The sequence below is a fragment of the Rhinolophus ferrumequinum genome, chromosome 3 (genome assembly GCF_004115265.2).
Source record: "Rhinolophus ferrumequinum isolate MPI-CBG mRhiFer1 chromosome 3, mRhiFer1_v1.p, whole genome shotgun sequence".
NCBI lineage: Eukaryota > Metazoa > Chordata > Mammalia > Chiroptera > Rhinolophidae > Rhinolophus > Rhinolophus ferrumequinum.
In genome coordinates, this window is record NC_046286.1 from 15511679 (window position 1) to 15534606 (window position 22928).

At 37.0% G+C, this 22928-nt stretch overlaps 1 protein-coding gene across 4 annotated transcripts in view; it reads right to left on the reverse strand.

Moving 5' to 3' along the window:
* LOC117020570 (24-hydroxycholesterol 7-alpha-hydroxylase) overlaps nt 1–22928 on the reverse strand; it is a 75302-nt gene that overhangs the window by 19979 nt on the left and 32395 nt on the right. For 2 of the 4 annotated variants that reach the window (XM_033103157.1, XM_033103162.1), the window contains 3 exons: nt 12647–12780; nt 5835–5930; nt 4905–4993 (listed from right to left, as the gene is read on the reverse strand). In XM_033103157.1, the coding sequence (XP_032959048.1) occupies nt 4905–4993; nt 5835–5930; nt 12647–12780 (319 nt within the window). The remainder of the gene's footprint in view (nt 1–4904; nt 4994–5834; nt 5931–12646; nt 12781–22928) is intronic. The other 2 variants (XM_033103159.1, XM_033103158.1) reach the window with 2 other exon arrangements.

The window sequence follows — 22928 nt, forward strand, 5'->3', positions numbered from 1 at the left end:
AATATACCTGCAGGTTGGCTTCAAACCACAGCAGAGCACTGCCCAATTAGCCCCGCAAGCGGCATACACAAAGAGCGATCTCAACAGGCACCAGAGCCCACTGGGGTGAATCCCACTTACTGGGGTAAGCCCCCTGCACAGCAGCTCATGAGCTGGGATGTGGCCAAACCTCAACGCCAGTCAGCCTGAGGGTCAATCCCATCCACTGATATGCCAATAGCAACCAAAGCTCAACTATAACAGGAGGGCACACACAAACCACACAAGGGAGCACCCGGAGCAGGTGAGCAGGGAGAATGTGCCAGGGCCCCGTTGGACATCTCCGACATAAGGCTCCCTGGTCTAGACTTGGAGAAACAGCAGCCTTACCTAATACATAGAAACAAACCCAGTTAGGCAGCCAAAATGAGGATCCAAAGAATCACATGCCAAATAAAAGAACATGAGAAAAATCCAGAAAAAGAACTAAACGAAATGGAGGCAAGCAGCTGACTAGACACAGAATTCATAACAATGTTCATAAGGGTGCTCAAAGAACTTAGTGAGAACTTCAACAGAGGATAGCAAGAATAAGAAAAGACATAGAAACCATAAAAAAGAACCAATCAGAAGTGAAGAATACAATAACTGAAATGAATGCACTAGAAGGAATCACCAGCAGACTAGACAAAGCAGAGGATCGAATCAGTGATTTGGAAGACAAGGTAGCAGAAAACACCCAATCGGAAGAGCAAAAAGAAAAAAGAATCCAAGAAAATGAAGACAGTTTAAGAGACCTCTGGGACAACATCAAGTGTAACAACATTTGCATCATAGGGGTACCAGAAGAAGAAGAGGGAAAGCAAGAGATTGAGAACCTATTTGAAGAAATAATGACTGAAAACTTTCCTAACCTGGTGAAGGAAACAGACATACAAGTCCAGGAAGTGCAGAGTCCCAAACAAGATAAACCCAAACAGGCCCACACCAAGACAAATTATAATTAAAATGGCAAAGGTGAAAGACAAAGAGAGAATCCCAAAAGCAGCAAGAGAAAGCCAACTAGTAACTTATAAGAAAGCCTTCATAAGATTGTCTGATTTCTCAACAGAAACTTTGCAGGACAGGAGGGATTGGCAAGAAATAGTCAATGTGATGAAAAGTAAGGACTTACCAACCAAGATTACTCTACCCAATAATGCTATCATTTAGATCCAAAGGACAGATAAACAGCTTTGCAGACAAGAAAGGACTAGAGGAGTTCATCACCACCAAATCAGTGTTACAAGGAATGTTAGAGGGACTTCTTTAAGATGGAAAAAAGAAAAAAAAAGCAAAATTATGAATAATAAAATGGAAATAGCTACATATCTATCAATAATTACTTTCAATGTAAATGGATTAAATGTTACCATCAGAAGACATAGGAGGGCTGAATGAATAAGAAAACAAAACCCTTACATATGCTATCTACAAGAGATCCAGTTCAGATTGAAAGACACACACAGACAGAAAGTAAAGGACAGAAAAAGTTATTTCAAGAAAATAGAAACAAACAAACAAACAAAAATCTGGGTTAGCAATACTTATACCAGACAAAACTGACACTAAAACAAAGGATGTAACAAGAGACAAAGAAGGACTGAGTAATCCCATTTCTGGGTATTTATGAAGAAACCTAAATGCTACTTTGAGGGGACCTGTACATCCATATGTTCATTGCAGCATTAGTTACAAAGGCCAAGATGTGGAGGCAGCCTGGGTGTCCGTCAATGGATGAATGGATAAAGACGAGGTGGCACATATATACAATGGAATACTGCTCAGCCAGGGAAAGGAATGAGTTCTTGCCTCTGTGGCAGCATGGATGGACCTGGAGGGTGTTGTGCTGAGTGGAGTGTGTCAGAGAAAGACAGGTGCACTGTGATTTTGTGTATGTGTGGAATCTAAAGAACACAATAAGCAAACAAACAAAACAGAAACAAACTCATAGATACAGAGAACATTTTGATGGTTGGCAGATGGGAGGTGAGTTGGGAGTGGGTGAAAAAGGGGAAGGAATTAAGAAGTACAAATAGGTTGCTACAAAGTAGTTATAGGGGTGTAGGGTATAGCATAAGGAATATAGTCAATAATATTGTAATTACTATGTATGGTGTCAGATTGTTGGGGTGACAGATGGGAGGGCATTAAGGACAGGGTGAAAAGGTGAAGGGATTAAGCAACACAAATTGGTAGTTACAAAGTAGTCATAGGGATGTAAAGTAAAGCATAAGGAATATGAGTTTCATCAATAATATGGTAATAACTATGTATAGTGCCAGGTGGGTATTAGACTAGTCAGGGGGACCACTTCTGATAAATGATAAATGCCTAACCATATGCTGTACACCTGGAATTAATATAAAATAATACTGAATGTCAACTGTAATTGAAAATTTTTAAAAGTGGGGGAAAGGAGAAAGGCAATAAGAGGTCCAAATTTCCAGGTGTAAAACAAGTAAGTCATGGGGATGTAATGTTCAGCATAGGAAATATAGCCAATAATATTGTAATAGCGTGGAACGGTGTCAGATGATTGCTGGACGTATCATGGTGATCACTTCTTTAGGTATATAAATGTTGACTAACTATGGTGTATACCTGAAACTAATATTGTATGTTAGCTATATTTTTAGAAAAAAATCTTTTAAAAAGTACAGCTTCTATATAAATAAGATACTAATGATTGAGCTGAAATGTCATGGTTCCCTCTGCTGCTCGCAACTCATTACTCTCAAACTCAAGTAAACGTCTGTCAGCCTCAAAAGATATCACAGTAATGTCATAACAGCTGCTCTTAGAAACAACAGTCATCAGTTGACCATTGGCCCATAGTACAAATTTTCATTTTCAAGCATTTCAGTCATTGGTTTTAAATACTTCTAGGTCAATTTCAAAGGTGATTATAATAAACTGTCTAATTGCAATAGAAATGTATGTAAAAGGAACCAAAAAAATATATTATATATATATTCTTTTTAAAAGAGCCACTCTTACAACACTGAAATTTAATTGAAAACAAAAACAATACATGTGTTACCAGTTTAAGAACCACTTCTCTAAAGTAAAAATCATAAGAGGCAGGTTTTGGATTATTGCTATTACTGTTGTTTTTGTTTGTTATACTATGCCCCTAAAGTATCTGACACTCAATTATAATGTCCAACTTGGGAGTTTTTGGTGGGGATGTGAGCATGCTTTCATCTCTGAACAAATCATAAGAGGAACTGAAACTGTCTTAAAAAGAATGAACATTTATTATATGTACAAGTATGTATACACACACTTATGTATACACACACTTAGTATATATATTATTATTCATAAAACCAAAAACGTTTATTATCTAACATAACAAGAAGTAGACGAGCTCTTCAAAACGGATGCTTCAATGACACAGTGATACCACATGGACCAGGTTCTTTCCCTATCTCTGTTCTGCTGTCCACTGATTCCCCACCATCACAGGGCTGTTCCACTTGAACCTGCTGCTCGCAACAACTGGGCTTGCGTGCTTTCTTCTTCACTTCCAACGGCAAAGGACAAAGGGGGCCTCTATCCTAACCATGGAAGAAGAGTCTCTCCTTTCAGTCTCGTTGGTCAGTTTAGGTCAATTGTCTACATCAAGGCACATAGTTGTCTCCAGGGAAACATTAGGCAACAATTTGCTTACCCTTAGACTTCCAGAATAACTTCCAAAAAGGAAGATAGAACTACCATGGCTGGCTAAAACTCACTGAAACCAGTTTTGGGGAGGTGTACATTACTAAATCATACTGATACTATAAAACATGAAACAAAAGAGAGGTAGAATGGATGGTGTGGAGGAAGTCAGAACTGCAAAAATGAGCTGCTATTACTGTTCAAACAAGGAAGGCACCTCACGTCTTAAATTAAGAAGCTACAAATTATCCAGTATAAGATTTTTCAAGGATCTGTACATGCACTGACAGAAATTTTGTTAGAAACAGGCACTGACATTTCTCTAACAGAATCACCACCAAGGACGAAAGGGGCCTTACTTAATGTGAGGTGTAAGTTTTATGACGTCAGGGACCACAACCCCCTGTTCTCAGTGCTCTCCCCTGAGGTTTAGCAGAGGGCATGGCACAGGCGACAGGTTCAAAAGTTTCTGCTTAAATAAACATCAAACATCTTTCATTAAATGATGAACACTTGCCCTAGAGCAGGGCATCCCACTGAAGAGAAGCCCTGGGGGGCAGATTCATTTAGCTATCAAAGGTATCCAGTTCAAGTTTTTATAGAACCAAGCTAACTCAATAAACAAAAACCATCTAGGAAGCTGCTGCCATGCTCCAAGCTAAAGATGTTCTGTAACCCCAACAAATGGCCATCGTAAGATTGCAGTTAAAGAAATACTGTACTTTTATCTTTATCTTTCCGAAAAAGTACAACTCAGACCACTATGAATTATCCTTAGAGGGAAACCAAGCATTTGACACATAGACCCTTTCTTTCTTGTTTTCCTTTTTTAAGTGTGTTTTTCCAGGACCCATCAGCTCCAAGTCAAGTAGTTGTTTCAATCTAGTGGAGGGCGCAGCCCACCATCCCATGGGGGAATTGAACCGGCAATCGTGTTGTTCAGAGCTTGCGCTCTAACCAACTGAGCCATCTGGCTGCCCCAACATAGACCCTGCTTTCACCTGGCTGCTGGAACTGTAATATTTTGTTCTAATGAGGCCCCTTGAGATAGTTTCACAAAGACAGGACACAATGTAACTGGCCAACCCAACAAAATGTGGTCTCCTGGCTTTCCCTGTAGTTTGATAATAAAGAAAAGAAAGATTAAGCCCAAGAATTCCCAGTCTGTACCATCCCCTTTCTGCAGGCATCTGGATAACTGGCCCAGCTGTCTCACTGACCTTCCAGGACACTGGTACTTCCCGCTTCCAAATGCCATGAAGCTGTCCAAGAAAGCATGCTTCTCTAAATTTGCCTTTTTCCAACGTTCCTGTGGGAAGAAAACATTTTTTTTTTCCAAATCAGCCTTATATAAATAAGCTTAACTTTATTTCTCTAGGCTAAAAATGACCTTGTACAGCTAATCCTTGCATATAAAGTTGCAGGGTTGTTGGTAATTTTTTCCAACCTGTTATTAATATCAGCCATGATTATGTTTTTGGAACGTGAACTAATAAATAAAAAAAGATTTAAAAAGAATTCTGTTAAGTGGTAAATGTAAATCAACCACAGAATTGACCTCCGAGAGGAAGAATTATTTACAACAAGGCCGAAGGCCCCATCATAAAACGGCCCTTGGTAATAAATTTAGTAGTAAGATGTTGACAGCCCTGCGGTTGCAGAAAGCCTGGGATGCAGAATGAATACATCTGGATGCCATTTTTGACAATTTTACTTAAAGGCAGAGAATAGACTAAATGACCTCTTAAGATTCTGCTCAGCCCTATAACTCCCCAATTCTAAGAAACAGCAGAACACAGTTTTAATTTGCTTCATTTTTGTTTTTTGTACTCCTTGGAAACCAACAACAGGAACAATTGCCTGAAGAACACGAAATGTCTTCTATCAGAACCAGGCATATTTACTTTAACATGCCCTGCTGGTCTCAGATAAAATTGTATTTTAAAGTTGGTGAAGCTTATCCCAAAAACTTTTCTGTCTGATTTGTAAATGCTGTCTATATTGCAAATTTAATCTGTACTTTGTAGCCTTAATTAGTAGAGAAATATGGCTGCTTACTGATACAGTCCTAGTTAATTTATGAATTCATACTCATGGCATAAAAATAAATTAAAATCAAAGGGCAATGTATATTGAAAGAAATAACTTACGGGTTTGAACAATTCAGGTTCAGGAAAATACTTTGGATTTCTATGTAGCCAAAATGGAGACAACATCAACAAGTCACCAGAAGGTACAGTGTAATTCTATGATAGAAAAATCGGTTCCACGTCATTTTTTGAAATATGCTCTGAAGAGAGTTTGGGTCATTAACAAATAAAGCTACAAGTATATTGTGGAGAAGACATATATATTTTATAATCAGTGGCAAGAAAATTTAACTCTTTCCTGGATGGATAGTTTCTGTTTTGCAACTTAGGGCAATGACTGATTTCTAATTCTGATGATTCGTTACATGTACGTACATATTTGGTTACATGGAGAAAAAATATTAGATAAATGTAAAAGTTTTGGAAACTAATATAAGTCCACTCTAATGCAGTTTTTGATGTTCAATATTGGGGTTTGCGACAAATATTCTTGATGATGGAAACCCCAGTGGCTCTCCAGATTCTGGAACAGAAAAATCTAAGTCTGAGACAGGACACTGGCCATAGCACTGAGGAGAGGGGCAGCAGTGTTCTGTCCCAGGGGACACGCATGACAGTGTCAGTGCAGGGACAGTGGATTCTTTGTTTGTTTTTCACTCTAGCAGCAGCTGTTAGGGCAGAAAGAATATGAAGACAACTGGTTAGAACACACAGGCTGAAGCAAGTGTCATGCGTTATTTGGTGGGTTTTATGTCTGAGGCCGAGGATAAGCAGTGTTATTCCTCAAACAGCAGAGCCTTCTCCGTCCACGTTATAATAGGTTTTCATGCTATGCAAACTTATACCGAGGACTAAACACCATTTCACAAAATCTCCCTTCCATCACCATGCTCCGAAACCATAGGACAAACAGCTCTCCCACAGACTGTGTGTGATCACTAGATAGCTACCAACTTTCCCAAGGTGAAGCCATTTTTATTATAACCCCCTCACCAATCATCAGAAGCCACATCTATTGAATCCTGAGTAATTTTGAAGTGTCCTCAAGATACTTGCAAAACATTAAGTTCATGTATCTAGAATTAGCACAATTAAAACCCTGTGTTTTTATGGTAGCAGGGAGGGGAGGACAGGGAGAGGTCACCATTTTTTAACCCGTTGTTGGCTCCCATGGGAGCTGAGTATTGCTTGAGTCTGGTATCAGGAAAGCTGGAAAGGGTCAGATCTAAAAGTGGGAAGGAAGCGAGGCTTTTGCTGGTACCCTCTTAACCATTTTTAAAGTAGAAAGAGCCTTGTGAGATCCCAATGCTGTGTGTTGGTTCTACCTCTGTTGGAACTGAAGCAAGAGAGGTCATGACTGATTCTGAAATCAGCTGGGGAGGGACCTGATATGTTCGAGGGCCGGGCTGGAAGCAGGCCTCCTGTTGGGACAATGGCTGCCCTTCCCCTTCCAACCCCGTTGTCCTCTTTAGTGGCTGTTGACCTATGATTATGAGTTGGAGGCTGCTGACTGCTGTAGCCTACAAAGTGGGCGAGTAGAGAGAGACTTCTAATGGGGCCTCAGTCACAGCATCAACATTAGCAACAGGGAGGAGACCAAAAAGACGTTCCTGGTGCATCAGCAAATGCCAGGCTGACGAACAGCGTAAAGGAATGTGGAGCCGGTTGTACCAAAAGAACCCTCTGAGCAAACAGACATCATCATGCCCAGTCTAAACAGGCCCTGTCATCGTTTATGTGACAAATGAAGAGAAAGGTCAAGAGGGAGACGCAATAGTCACAGGACCAGAACACAGATCACTAGCTAAGGGAAGTCACACAACACGCCCTCTCTGTGTGGTGGTGACTGCATCTCTCATGTAGATAGAATTGAACGCAGCCAGCCCACCTCACAGAGATACTGTGCGGTCAGATAAGCTTCTAAGCTTCATCGGCTAGACCGGAGATGGGTTTTCTTGTAGAGAGTAGGGAAGGCAAGATTCTCTGTTGAATCTCATGAAGGATACTGGAGTAAAGTGGGTGCAAGGAATGTAGAATCTTGAAGAGAAAGGAGGAATAATAGTATAAAGGCAAAGCATCCATAAGAGAAAGTCCAGAGCACACAGATGTTCTCCCAGCTCTCGGCAGGAGCTTGGCTGTTATTAGTTGCTAAAAAAAAAACACACACACACACAAAAAAAGTGCTTTAAAAATGAAAGAGTATGCTCTTTTGTGTGATTAAAAACTCTCTAGAAAAATTTTGGACAATTCAGAAAGATAGAAAAAACAAAACAAAAGGAGTGCTGACAACAAAAGACAGTCATCAACAGTGAGACTTCCCTCCAATACTTTTTTATTTTTTAAACTTTTGTTTATTTTAAATGTGTTTTTCCAGGACTCATCAGCAACAAGTCAAGTAGTTGTTTCAATCTAGAAGTGGAGGGCGCAGCTCACAGTGGCCCATGTGGAGATCGAACCGGCAACCTTGTTGTTAAGAGCACCACGCTCTAACCGACTATCTCAGCCATCTGGCCACCCCTTCCCTCCAAAACTTTTACCTAATAACAGCAGTTCAGTTTTTTTGTTGTTGTTATTCTTTCTAAACAGTTTTTACCTTACTAAATAATTTTTGAATCTTACTTTGTTAACTTAATATTATAGCATAAGTTCTTTTTAAGTTATATTGTATACTCATGCATTAGTTTCTCCCCAATGCTTGCTTAAGCTTTCATTTGGGTAGATTAAGCCATGATTAATTTAATAATTACCTATTGTTATTTTATTTAATAAATAGTGCCATTACAAGCATCTTCTTCCACAAAGCATTTTTCATGTAAAATCTTTTAACATAGATGTTCAGAAGACATAGGACATGGATATTTTTACAGTTATTAATACATGTTGCTCAACTGTTTCCTCAAATTTTGTAGGAAAATATATTTCTAGCTACAATATTTGAGTGTTAATTTCATTGCCTTCTTATTTGCTAACCTGACATTTCCAGTGGGTTATTTTTATTGCTATCTAAAATTTTACATCTTTCTTATTTTTTATGTTATTATCTTTTACACACTTTTGTGTTCATGTCCTCGTCTCATTAATCAATTAATATTAGTGCTTTACTATTGATTTGTGAGTTCTTTAAATATTAAAATTTTTTACCCTTGTGTTGTACACATATTGACATTTATTCTTAATTCTTCATTTACATTTGAATTATACTCAAAAAATAAGGCGTTAAATTTTGATATGGTACATTCAAATTTGTTGATCTGCTTTGTGGTTTCATGGATTAATCCAAAACTTAGGCAGCTCTCTTTTCTCTACAGTAGCTGTCAAAGCCGTGTCTTAGGGACTTCTGGGAATCCCTAAGACCTTTTCAAAGGATCTGCCAGGTTAAGTACTGTTCCTAGGGAAAAGACTCATTCAAAGTATAGGACAGACCAATGGATTTTAATGTAACTGAATATAAAAAATTCAGATATATTTTCAGATTGCAACAACTTTTAAGAAAATACCACTGTTGCATTTTAGTGTAGTATCAAAGAATAGCCACAAATATCTGAAAAGGCTATTAAAATACTCTTTCTTTTTCCAGCTACATGTCTATGCAAGGCTGGGTTTTCTTTATTTCCATCAATGAAAACAATATATCACAACAGATTGACTATAGACACACACATTGTAATCCAGATATGTTCTGTTAGCAAGGCATTAGATTTGCTAAAACTTAAAATGATGCTATTCTATTTTTTTTTGAAAACATAGTTATGTGTCATAAAACCATGCTATTAATTTAAAATGTAATGGGTTTCTTGCTCTTTTTAAATGAATTAGTAAATAAATATTTTTAACAATTTCTCAGCTTTGGTTTCTAATACAGTTAATATTGATAGATGTAACTCGCACAAATAAAAGCTCTTTGGGGTCCTCAATAATTTTAAAAAGTATAAAGAAATCCTGAGACCAAAAAGGTGGAGAACCACTGTGTACCCACTTTTATCCAGTCACTCCCAAGCCATATATTAACCTCTTCCCTCTTCACTGACTTATTATGATTCCTTTGTCCTATATTAAATTTTTATGCAGAATGAGGTTTTTGTTTCTTGGTTAACTCTCCAGTCCGTTCTATTGATCTGAACATCTGGTCTGACATCACTATCATGCCATTTTAGTTGTTGTAGTTTATAACATGTTTTAATACCTCATGATGATAATTAATATTCCTTAATTATTCATAATTTTCAACACCTCCTTGTTTATTCTTTCCTGGGTATTCTTGCAGATTAACTCTGTACTAAAAATATAAAACCTTGAAAAGAGAGTACAGGTAGAAGTTTAAGAGTTTTTGAAAGGTGGCATAATAAAGAGAAAGAAGGGTGGAGTAAATCAAAGAAAACAGACAGTGTTTGTTCATTTTAACGTATTCCAAGAAATATAGAAAGGAATGGTTATAGGTGCAAAAATAAACAATAATGCCCTGTCCAGACTACACTGGGGAAGTGTAGTCGCAGAATACCTTTAGCATTCATAGCAAGAAACCTTGCCCGTTGTCCAATAGGAGAGAAAATATGAGCCCGTGTTACTACTAAACATAGATGATCCCATAGGAAATGTTTTCTATAATCCAATTTCCTGGGAACATGTTACTATACTCAGCAAAGACATTCCACCTGTTTTAGAAAATATACGAAGCCTAAAAGGACCAAGTTGTAGGAATTTATACTACGGGCCAGCCCGGTGGCTCAGGCACTTAGAGCTCCATGCTGCTAACTCCGAAGGCTGCCGGTTCGATTCCCACATGGGCCAGTGGGCTCTCAACCACAAGGCTGCCAGTTCAATTCCTCGAGTCCCGTAAGGGATGGTGGGCTGTGACCCTGCAACTAAGATTGAACACGGCACCTTCAGCTGAGCTGCCTCCCGGATGGCTCAGTTGTTGGTTGGAGCACGGGCTCTCAACCACAAGGTTGCCGGTTTGACTCCCACAAGGGATGGTGGGCCGTGCCCTCTGCAACTAAGATTGAACACGGCACCTTGAGCTGAGCTGCCGCTGAGCTCCCAGATGGCTCAGTTGGTTGGAGTGTGTCCTCTCAACCACAAGGTTGCCAGTTTGACCCCCGCAAGGAACAGTGGGATGCGCCCCCTGCAACTAGCAAAGGCAACTGGACATGGAGCTGAGCTGCGCCCTCCACAACTAAGACTGAAAGGACAACAACTTGAAGCTGAACGGCACCCTCCACAACTAAGATTGAAAGGACAACAACTTGACTTGGAAAAAAGTCCTGGAAGTACACACTTTTCCTCTTCCCCAATTAAAAAAAAGTCTAAACTATCGAACAAAACAGAGATACATTTAAAAAAAAAAAGTATATTATCTCCATGTATTAATTATGCTGAAATTCAAAACTCTATAGATGTCTTTTATTGATAGAGAAAACTATTTGTGATCTATTACTAAATAAAAGCAGGTTATGAGAAAATTAGCATAGTATGACCCCAATTAAATTTTTAAAAATGAAAAACATCTGAAATTATAATACCAAAGTATTTGTTCACAGTGGTTACCTCTGACTTATGAGATGATAAGCAATTTTTAATTTCTTCTTTCAGTTTATCTATATGGTCTCACTTTTTTTTTTCTAATTACCATGTATTACTTATGTAATGAGAAGAAAATTCTGTGCAGGTTATTATTTTTAAAGCTGAAGTCTCATCTCCACCAGGAGAAATTCACAGTGATTAGTCTGGGCCTGCCAACAAGGAAGGCTGTGTTTATAAAGGAAATAGTAAACAAAGGAAAGACTGAACCTTTTAAAAATATTAAAAAGATATTGTGAAAAATAGTGAAAGAAAGTGCTGGAACATTCTTGGAAGATAGCAGCCTGAGCACAGGTTTCTGTGGTTGCTTCACCACTAAGATAGCCTTCACCAGCTGCTAGGGTTTGGAAGGACACTGAATAGATCTGAGCCTCATGTCCTCTAGGAAGAAAGCGTGAGTGTGAAGAAGTAGAGGTAAGAGACTATTAATTTTTAAAAATAATTTCTTCATTTTTGGATAGCTATTATTTTTCATTAAAAACAATTATTGGGAATTCATAGATGTGGGACTTATAAAATAGTTCAGTTTTGTTAGAGGAAAATATGTCATGAATCATGCATGTGTTTACACCCTTGGAACAGTAAACACCACTAAAACATAACTCAAGTATAACCATTAAAAAAGAGAATGTACTCTGCACAAAGATGCAAATAATGACATTAAAATAACCACAAAGGAAAACAATCTAAATTTTCAAGAGTCAGGAAATAAATATTCAAGCTATCACCGGATTATTATGTGGCAATTGAAATAAATATGAAAACACTATAGATGCATGAAAAGTGAAGAAAATGTTTAAAACTTTTTTAAAAAATGACAGATTTACACTGTAAGGAGACAGACATAGATTTCTGTATTGATGTCATACAAAAAGAACATTGGATAGAGTTGTAGTATGGTTCAGAAGTTGTGGGGGTTGTGTATACATGAGTATATACAAGTATGTGTGTGCATGTGCTCAAGCATGGATGTTTCTTTTGGTAAATTTGTTCAAATAAGTAAAATTAATTTTGAAAAACTATCCAATCCACCTGCTTGATTGAAATAGGATTATACTAATTCTGATACAGAATCACATAGCCAAAATCATTATTAAACAATTATGTTGTAGCTAAAATAGTCACCATGGGATAAAAATCTATACTACTAAAAAAAAAAAAAATGTTGCTGCACAACTCTTATCAGTAACCTGTTTCAGATAGAACTTATAGAACTATCTAATAATATATGAGAAAAATATGTATTTTTTTTTTCCTAGGAGGACTATTATTTTAAAACCAAACCCAAAGCTCACCAAAATTTTAACTGGTTTCAGCACTTTTCTAGTAATGGCACCAGGGGCTCTTAAACGAATGGTTTCCAAAATACACCATTTAATTAGAGGGAGTTTCTTCAAGTCATCCTCAGACACTTTAATCTTATCTTTACCTGTAAAGAGAATTAAAAAAGAAAATGGGCTTAAAGAAGCCAGAAAGTGATTTTAGGTAAGTTCATCAACATAGGTTAGATATTGCCTCTAAGAGCTACTGCTAAAATTACTATTACTTTTTGCATTCTAAATTTAGTAATTCATTGCCTCTTTTGATCATTTTCTTTTTACCAATATGAAAGGTATGGCATAAAAAACTAAACCAATGTTGATTACTGTAACATCAGAGATTGGTATCCAACCTTGGTTCTCACAGTCCTATCTCTACCCGTCAAAAAGGTTCAACTTTTACTCATTTCATTCTTTCTTGTCCAAATTCTTATTCCACTTAAGAAAACAGCAATAAAAGACTGGCATCAAAAGCACAAAGTAAAAGATCTGAGAAACCACCTGGCTTACTTCTTCTCTCTCTTTCCTGTCAATTCACTTTTGGTTTTCCCTTTTTTTAAAATCATCTATTTCAGAAGGTCCCCCAAAAATATAAGGAAAAGGGTGATGGGGCACATGTATGTCATCTGGAAACACGATTTCTCTAAACGTAGGTGCATCAGATGTTCCTATTGTTACATGCATACTTTAGCTACATAAAAGCAGGTTATGAGAAAATTAGGCACCTAAAAAAGTATTGAGTCCAATCTTTTTATAACCCAAAGTATGATGAGGGCTTTCAGTCAAATCAGACAATTTAGTTAATGGTATTTCAAGTAAAACGTTTGCATTTTGAATATTACTTTCTTTCAATTTGGTTTTGACCGAATTTTTAATAAAAGTCAACAACGTTATCAGTTTAATTAAGTCGACTACCTTATTTGCCTCCAACTGTATTGGAAATGAGGGGTGACAGTGAGTAGGGTCTCCAGCCAAGTCTCTCTTTGACTCTGGATGAGGCTTGTTCTAAAGCAAGCCTGTTCTGCAGGAGAGCTGGCTGGGTGCTGCCTGGGAGTACATGTGGAATTCTCGGGGAGTCAAAAGCAAATGTCTTTGGTTAGTGGAGTCTGGGCACCAGGGTTTTTGAACTCTGGTTCTACTAATCCCCATAGGGGATTCTATACATTCCATTAAACTTGATAGATTCTTAAGCACAAATAAAGGCCAGGATCTGAGTTTCTTTCTCTAAAGAAATATCTTTCTTTAAATTTCTTTAAATTTCTTTTCTCTAAAGAAATATCTTTTTTAATCTTTAATCTTTCTTTAAATTTCTTTTCTCTAAAGAAATATCTTTCTCTAAAATTACAAATATAATTAGTTTCTTGCATGGTGAAGCCTCAGTAAATATACACTGAATTAACAAATGGTCCAACTTCAACATGGGGAGATGAATCATTGGTTATTCTAGGCAAACAAAAGAGGAAGAGCAAGGCTTTAAAAAAGTTTGGAACTTCATATATAGTGAAATTTCTGACATCCATTTAGAAAAAAGAGATTTTATTAAGAATTCTTAGCAGACTAATTGAACTATAAAGTGCAAAATGTTTTGTAGTATATAACACAGAAACAAAAGCTTGTTTTTGAGTTGAAAATATTAATATTTAAAATCTATTATAAACTATAAATAAATGTATGAGAGATGTAGACTACACTTGGAAAACAAATGTTTTGATAAAATATTTTTAGTTTCTCAAATCCCAGTGTGATGTGGGAAAAATAAGGTAGTATTCTTGGAGGAGACAAAGAAAAAGCAAAGGAAACATACTAAGTTTTTAAACATCTTTAGGTTAAAGACCTTTCTTATTATAACTCTTAGATATCGCTCTGTACTCATACTGTGCATATTTCAATGCACATCTGTGGTTTGTTCTTCCAGCATTTTGACTCTAAAATTAGAAGGCTCCACTTGGAAGAATGCCAAGATAATCATCGAAAGGGCTAGAACCTAACCTCCACCAAGACCAGTACAGAAGACAGGCAGGGAGGAAACGATGGGTGATTTGGGGTAAATTTCCAAAACTAATCGTTTAACTCTTGGCATAAATACAATCAAAGTCAAACCAAATCTTAGGGTATTTGAAACGAAATAAACGAAAAGATGATCCTTATATTCAGAAATGGCAAAAAAAAAATTTCTAAAATATATACAGTTTGGGGATTCCACAGGCATGATGGCACGGATGTTATCACCCAGTAACTATACATTCTATTTGTTAAGGATGTATAACAGAGTGAAATTCTATATTTCAGCTATGTATTCACTCAACAAAAATTTGCTTCATATCTGTTATGTGCTAGCCCCAGCAAAGGTGCCGTAAGAGACAGGAAGAGGATAATACTAATTTATCGACTGTCTAATGTCACAAATACTTTGCACCACTTCATTTATTTCTCATAACTACCTGCCAGGTATGGAGCTTCAGAGAGGTTACTGTGTTGGAGGAAGCAAGCCTGACAGTGTCAGAGCAGTCTTCAAACCTATGTCTGTCTACACTGAGAAGCCTTAAGCCTTACCCTTGCTTACTGTACCCTATCGCTTCCCCTAAGAGGAGAAAGGAATGAGAAAGATACAGTCATTGGCTTAAAGGAGCTTGGACACAAGGACACAAAATAATATCTAGATATAAATAACCCTAATATAAGTTTCATAAGCGAGGATTCACGTGTCAGTGGCATTCATCCCCTCTCGCCTAGGGCTAGAATTTCAGCTAAGCCTGGAAGGATGAGTGAGACTTACCCAGACAGAAAGAAAAAGAACTTAAATGCCACAATTAATCATAAGAATATAATTTCCTGGACTTAAAAAAAAAAAGAAACACAAATCAAATAGAATAATCAGAGTACGTTCTTCTTTGAGAAAGAGCTCCTCTGATTCCTTAATATTTAAGCCTCCTCTCCTTACACACACACACACACACATACACACACAAATAAGTAAACACACAAAATAGAAAATACAAAAATCTTGTTTCTAGAGTCCTGGAGTAACGTTACATAAAGATTTAACTAATAACTTTGGAGAAATAATTAATGTTTTGACAGAAAAGGAGAATAGTTGGTATTTGTTGAGCCATTTAGACTATTTGAGAAATAATTCTGAGGAGGGTGAATCAAAGGTGAGGTTGCCCAGTGGGGTTGAATACCGAGGAGGCCCTGAGTTTCCCCACAAATGAAAGACAGGTGTATATACTACCAAGGAACACGTGGAAAGATGAAGAGAAGCAAAGAATAAACTCCACTGAAATTTAAAAGAGTGCATTCCTACACATTCCATCATCTCTTTCTTTACTTCTTGAAGCATGGATTCTCAGTTCTGTTGTTCTATGCTGTGAGGTAAGCTTTCTGTCACAGAGGTTGCCTTTTCATATTTGTAAAACACCTTGTTTAAAATTTTACAGTTAAGGTGTGTGTAGCTAGTACACATGAAAGAGAATGAACCTGGGATAAAAATGCATGACATAAAGGTTGAAAAATAAAGAAACTGATGTAATAACGTCAAGCAATGATTTTTACCAAAATTTGGTCAAGACATTTGCTTCCCAGATTTTATAATAATTTATTTAAAAAGTAAAATCAAATAGCGAAAGTTAGTGTTTACTTGAGACTGTTATTAGGGAAATTATGTAATAACTTTGAAAAAATACAGCATTTCTATGACTTCTGCTCAGAAACAATGAAGCAATGACATCAATTGCTGACAGAGAATAAGGAAGGGCAGGAAACTAGTTTTCTGGCATATTTTCTCAACCATAGACCTCATGATAAGTTCCTGAAAAAAATAAAAATCAGTTTTTAGAGAACAGAGACAAAGCTAAAAAAGAAATAGTAAATAAAGAATTTATAGTATGCCAGAGGGGAATAAAGGAGGATCTTACGTTTTTCCCTATATTTCAGGAATTCAAAAACTTTAATATTTTAAGGAATGTTCAAAAATTCAATTAAAAAAATTATACCTCTAGTTTATTTCAGGAATATTTTCTTATATTTACAAAATTGCTGCCTTCTCAGAAGAAACGTGTATTCACTGGAAAAAGTTAGCACATCTCAAACGGAAGGAGAGGACAAAATGTCCTGAAGTAGATAGTATCATTAACAATAGGTTTTGTATCTCAAATGACCCTAAAACAGTTATTTATAGGTAGTGAGAATGTACTGATTACAGATTTCTGGAAATTTTCAGGGAGACAAAAATTTGTTTGTTGACTTGGCTTCCAAATGTGAAAAGCAATAAATCCTTTTCTACAATTATTCTTTTAAATGTGAAATGAAATACTGTAAAACTGATCTGTGATTGGAAAGGAAAATCAATTTTAAATTTTGGATAAAGGCCCCAATGACCTTTCCCTTCTCCAAACGTGTATTGCCCTCTATTCCTGAGAACTAAGAGATAGTGAGAGAAATGCCTAGAACCAGGGGTAGACCAGAACTGAGAAACACAGAGTCGCTGAGAGGAGAAGAGAAGAAATGGTTCAAGAATGAGAGAGCAAATAAGGTCACAGAGCTAAACTGGTTAAGCAAGGTGCAAAATTTGAGGGACTTAATTATTCTACACAATAAAACAGGTTTTTCCCTAACATGGCAAATTATGTTTTGGGGCTGGACCTTCTCCACTGGTAGCCGTAGGACACAGATTCAAAAGATTCAAAACAGTGTGTCAAGAAAGGGAGAGGTCGTTTTGTTTTTAAGAAGGGAGAAAGTGATGGAGAGGTCACTAGGCAGAGCAGCTGAGAATAAAACAGGGCTTCATTTGTGTAGGAGAGTTGAGCTTTTTAAAACTGCAGCCTACCATGAAAGAGGATCCTCCAATTTCTAGTCCTTCTCCCTCCCCTCTTCCTCTCCTCCCACCTTCTTGCCTTTTCCCTCCTCCCCCTTGCAGAACATCCAGATCTTTCTGCATATACAGGGGGTGACTCTGGATTTATGGCATCTGAAGACAGAGAATGGGAGGTGATTGGGCACCTAAAATAATTAGGAAGTAAATGTAATTTTTGAAGCGAGAAAGAGAGAGAAGAGAAAGATAATGAATTAAAGGAAACAGTAGAATGGGTCCCTGGTGGTCCATTATATCTTGCTGCCTCATTTAGTATCTCGCAGAAACTTCTGGAATGTGAAGAAAGGGCTGATAGAAGGAGGTCCACCCAGGCAAGCTCCAGAGGTGGTAACACATATGCAAAAGGTATTTCCACCCTTCTTGAAAACACGAGGCTTGCACTACCATATCAAACAAATTGTAAGCTGACTGTGCTAAGACCCTTCAAAAATTCAATTTAAAAACCAATGTTCCGTGTCATCTTCCAAGTAGTTTTTTAATAGAGAAAAAAGATGTACTCTCTAGGTTTTTGTTTGTTTGTTTGTTTTCATAAAATATTAACTTCATTATTGTGGAGGTACATTATTGTTCAGGTTCTGTGAGACAAAATTCTGTGAGAAAGATATTAAGTCAAATTTACAGAAAATCTGAGAGAGAAGATGAGAGTAGGTGAAAGACTATGAAGTATACGATAGCCTATGAAGTTAAATGCTTTTTAGTTCACGGCTGTTCCCTATGAATTCTTTTTAGGTAGAGTCTCTGTAATGACTACAAGTTTCTAGAATATTAATTCAATGCAAATGTTGGTAGTTTAGAAACTTTTGTGTCAAGAATGTGAAACAGAATGGAAGTTACTATTTTCTTTAATTTTTTTTTTTTTTTTTTTTTTTTTTTAGCTTTGGCAGAAAAGATTGTGAATTTGCTTTTGTTGCCAATTGTGTTCTCTTTTGTTACTAGCAGTGTTATGATCAATTTTAATATCTGGTAGAGCAAACTGGCCTTGCTAGTTTATATTTCTAATAATTTTGATGTCTAATCACATTTACTCTTCAAAAACTTTTAAGTCATTTAGTTAATTTCATTCCAAAAAACACTGGAATTCTAATTAATGAAATATGTATTAATTTTGAAAGGGTTGGCATTTTCATATTAAGCCTTCCCATACAGGAAAACGGTATGATTTTTTTCTTTATTTAGGCTGCTTTTTAAAAAATACGTTTTTATAAAATGTTATATAATTCCTCCGTATAGATCGTACCCCAACCCAATCTCTTTATTCAAGAGAAATACCAGTTAGATGAATAGAAAGGACAGATGTACATGGGAAGGAAGGCTTAAAAAACACCTTATTATGGTATTTGTGGTGGAAACAGACTGGGGAAAGCAAAGAATAAGCCTAGAGATTGTCCATGCACTCTGAATATGGGCGTTGGGGGTTTAGGGATCACAGCGGCAGCCTGGCAAGCCACATGTTCACTTCTCCTCCTCTAACCACCAGCTTCTTCCAAATACCTCAGTCATTTCTGAACCTCCAGCTCTGGTTCTTCTGACTTTCCCAGGGATGGATATGGCTTTTTGGCATCTGAAGGATTTAGGAGGAAATGCTTTTATCAAAGACACACTTTCCTATTGTTGGGAAGGGCAGTCTCACGTGCATAGTCTTTCAACCCCCACTTAGTCACATAAGGATGTGCCTTCGGCCTGAAACACTTCCTCACCCAGAGATAATGAGCCCACACAGCCGGGGCCAGGCTCATCACCTGGTGTGGGGATACCGTCGTTTCAGGCACAGTCTCTGCTTTTGTCTCTGCTTAAAGTGCGTGCAGCACATGGTACCTGTCCAACCCCATCGCTGCAGCTGTCCTCCAAGGTGAGGGGACAGGGTTCCCTCCATTGTGAGTATAGCATTGTTCCATCCACAGCTTCACCGTGCTGTGTTTTCCTTGGCAACTCTGATACCAAGATGCAGAGGGCAGAAGTATTGAGAGTCTTGCCCTGGGACCAAGAACCAGTGCATGGCACTCTGCCTGACACCTATTGATAAATTATAAGCAATAATCTTTTGGACATAAATTCTGCTCAGCTGTTTCAATTTGACATTCATAACTACAGACTGACAGAGGCAGTGATAACAATGGATTGAGAAAGACATCAAGGACTGAAATCTTGCTTAGAATAGGTTATTAAGACTGATGGAAGAGAAGGAGTTAAGAATCGACAGACTGATCCTCCCCTCCCCTTCTTCTATCCATACACGCTGCTGTAAAAATATGCCAAGTTTTATTCTATCACTTCAAGAAAAGTTTGATACTACTGTATCAAGTCAACCGACCAAGAGTCTCTTCTGAAAAAATAATACCTCATGTTATTTTCAGAAGTACTTCTCTCATATATTAAAAAGGAGGTTATGAGTTTCTCTATTCATGGGAATATAAAATTAAGACTGCTGTATAACCATATCACTTTTTTAAGAAATAAAGGATACAGGACTTTATATATTTATAATAAATTCAAAAGTGAGATATTAACTAAACAAGACAATATGAGTACATAATAAAATGTAAAATACATTTCGATCTAGAAATACCTTTCATTTATAAACTCTGAACAATGATTCTAAATTTGGACTGTGTTCTCTGAAGAGATGTTGACCCAACTTAAAGGCCTTTCCCTCAGTAGTTTCTAAAGAGGAAAATAGATTGCCCAAATGCCTGAACAACTCTCCAACAGAACATTCAAAAAAAGAACTGCGTCTGAATGAAAAATGCAGAGGATAGATAAAGCAGATTAACAGTGCTGTACTGGGGTGGGATAGTGAAAAGACTTAATAAAAAAAGAAGTGTAAGAGTAGGATCTTCTCCAAACTTATAAATTTGAAGAGGGATAACAAATAATCTACAGCTATCAGACGCATCTCTTTCCTCCTGTGGAAGCTACGCAATAAAGGACAGGGTGACTTCACACAAAATCTCCTGAATTAGTGTCACAAGTCATAATTCAGGTATTAAAGGCAGAAAATGGTGAAGGGAATGTAGCCTCCTGGGAAATCTCTTGTGGACCAGATATCATACATGCAAGTTTCACCATGGCCTTTGTGGCTGGACTAGTGGATTGGAAAGCAACAAACTGTCATTGCAAAATGACGCCATCTTGGTCTTTAGGGCCAAGCAGAAAAGAAGGCAACAAAAGAATAGTTTCAGATGCAATCTCCTGCATTTATAAATACTTTCTTAGGTAATCTACATATGCTCTTCAAGGCTGATGAATGAGAAGTAGTTTGCGAGATACTCCAGCACAATTTAATATTTTCTGGGTCCATTCCAGGATTTTAAAAGTTGGGCTAGCAAAGAAACATGAGTCTATGTAAGAAATTTCCTGTACAATATACCATCGCCTCCAAAATCTCCATATTAGGTTCATATCGTCAAGCTACCAGTGGGAGTGAATTTTTTTTTTTTAAATAAAATAACTTTCCTGTTCAGAACTCCATTGGAGTGCCCTTGGCTCTGCTACTTGATCTCTCTCCTCAATATTTTGGTCAACATGCAGTGCAAAGGGCCAAGAATCTATCACAGCCACAACTCTGGCTATCAGCCATTGAGCCCTGGCAGGCTGCAGAGCAGTAATGAGAGTGAGCTTCTTCTGTTAGCTGGAGGGACTAGGTCTTGAATGCCCCACAATGGAGTCCCCAAAGAACGCCATTATTGGTTGCTAAGATGGCACTGGGACATATCCACGTGGGCAGAAGCTGCATACAAGTTATAATATTGGTAAGAGACCATTAAAGATAAGGTTTCAAGAACAAATGAACATGTTTCATTGCAAATAAGTACAACTGATGAAGTAATTGTAATAATGCAAACAACACGGAATTTGCCTAGAACATCAGCATAGGAGCTGAGCAGCTTCACTAATCACTCTGCTCGTTTTTGTACCTGTTTCTAATTATGAGCAGAGACAGAATCTCCTCTCACTAGTGTAGGATGAGTAGCTATCTGAGTCAATGTCACCACGTAACAGCATCTGGCCACTTAACAATGTGGTTACATCCCCACACTTGCTGCTAAATCAGAACACAGTGGTAGCAAAATCATTATTATTTATTAGTTGGTTCTGAGTACATTTTCTCTTTTAGCCCAAGTCACACAATTAGTGAGTGACAGGATTGACACTTATGCATCAAATTTCTGACTCTCATGCAATGAAAATTTTGTAACGTATGCCTTTTATGATGCACACATCATGACTTTATGTAAGATGTCAATCAATTCGATGCAGGTCCATTTCTATTACAGAACCTGATTCGTTGTAATTTAACAGAAAAAAAAGTTTATTATTTTTTTTCCTTATATAAGTAAACAGTAAAACTTAATAGCAAAAAAAAAAAAGTGTGAGTGTATGCTACCCTACGTTAAAAACAATAGGTGAACAGAGTTCAAAAATTCAAGTGCATTTCTATTTGTTTTTTGTTTGTTTTTAAAATAGAATGACTCTCTGCTGGTGGGCAGGTACTTACAGTGAGAATTCTGAATTAGAAAGAAACATTGCTTTAAAACACAGTCTAAACAGGACCCAAATATTAATGCCTTGGGAGTGCTTTGGGTCATAAATATAACTATTTATGCTGTGTTGATGAATCTTTTATGACCTAGCAATCCTTTAGTAGTTATCTTGAGAAAACAAAGTATAATGAAGCTAAAAATGCAAGACGCATCTAAACATGTATTCTTACATTTTAAACAAAAGAAAAAAGAAAAGTAAACCATACTGGTAGGTTAATGGAATGCCAATTAAACAAATTAAAATGTAAATACTTAAATAAATAAAATGGAACATAAGATATAGTTTAACATTAAAATAAAAATATGAACAACTTCTCTTCTTCAGTTCTGTGGATACAGCAATGTTCCCTGTTTTGAGAACAGAGCAAACCCTATAGGAAGAGGAAGAGATTTAGGGAAAAATGTTCTCTTTATCAAAACATACGAAACAAAGTTTGGTTGAACTATCCGTGTGTGGATTGTTCAGTGAACAGAATAAAGGAGATGAGCATTTATCTTTGGTCGGCACACAGGTGCTTCAGTCAATTATTGTGCTGTTTATTAAAACTGTCCATAGTTTATACAAGTATGAAGTTTCATGAGAAAGGTGGGGAGGTTTAATTGTACTTAGTCTGCTTTCGGGGTCTGTGAGCAAGTAGTCACCTCAACCTGTATGTGGGGGATGTATGTGTATACACACGGAGATATAGATACAGAGCTACATAGCTATATTTATAAAATGTATTTATATTTACAAAATATATTTAGATAATATAATAAATGTATTTATTTCTTATACTCACATACATACGTAAAATATATATACTACATTATCTACACACACATTGACATGTGTCAGTTTTGGCTA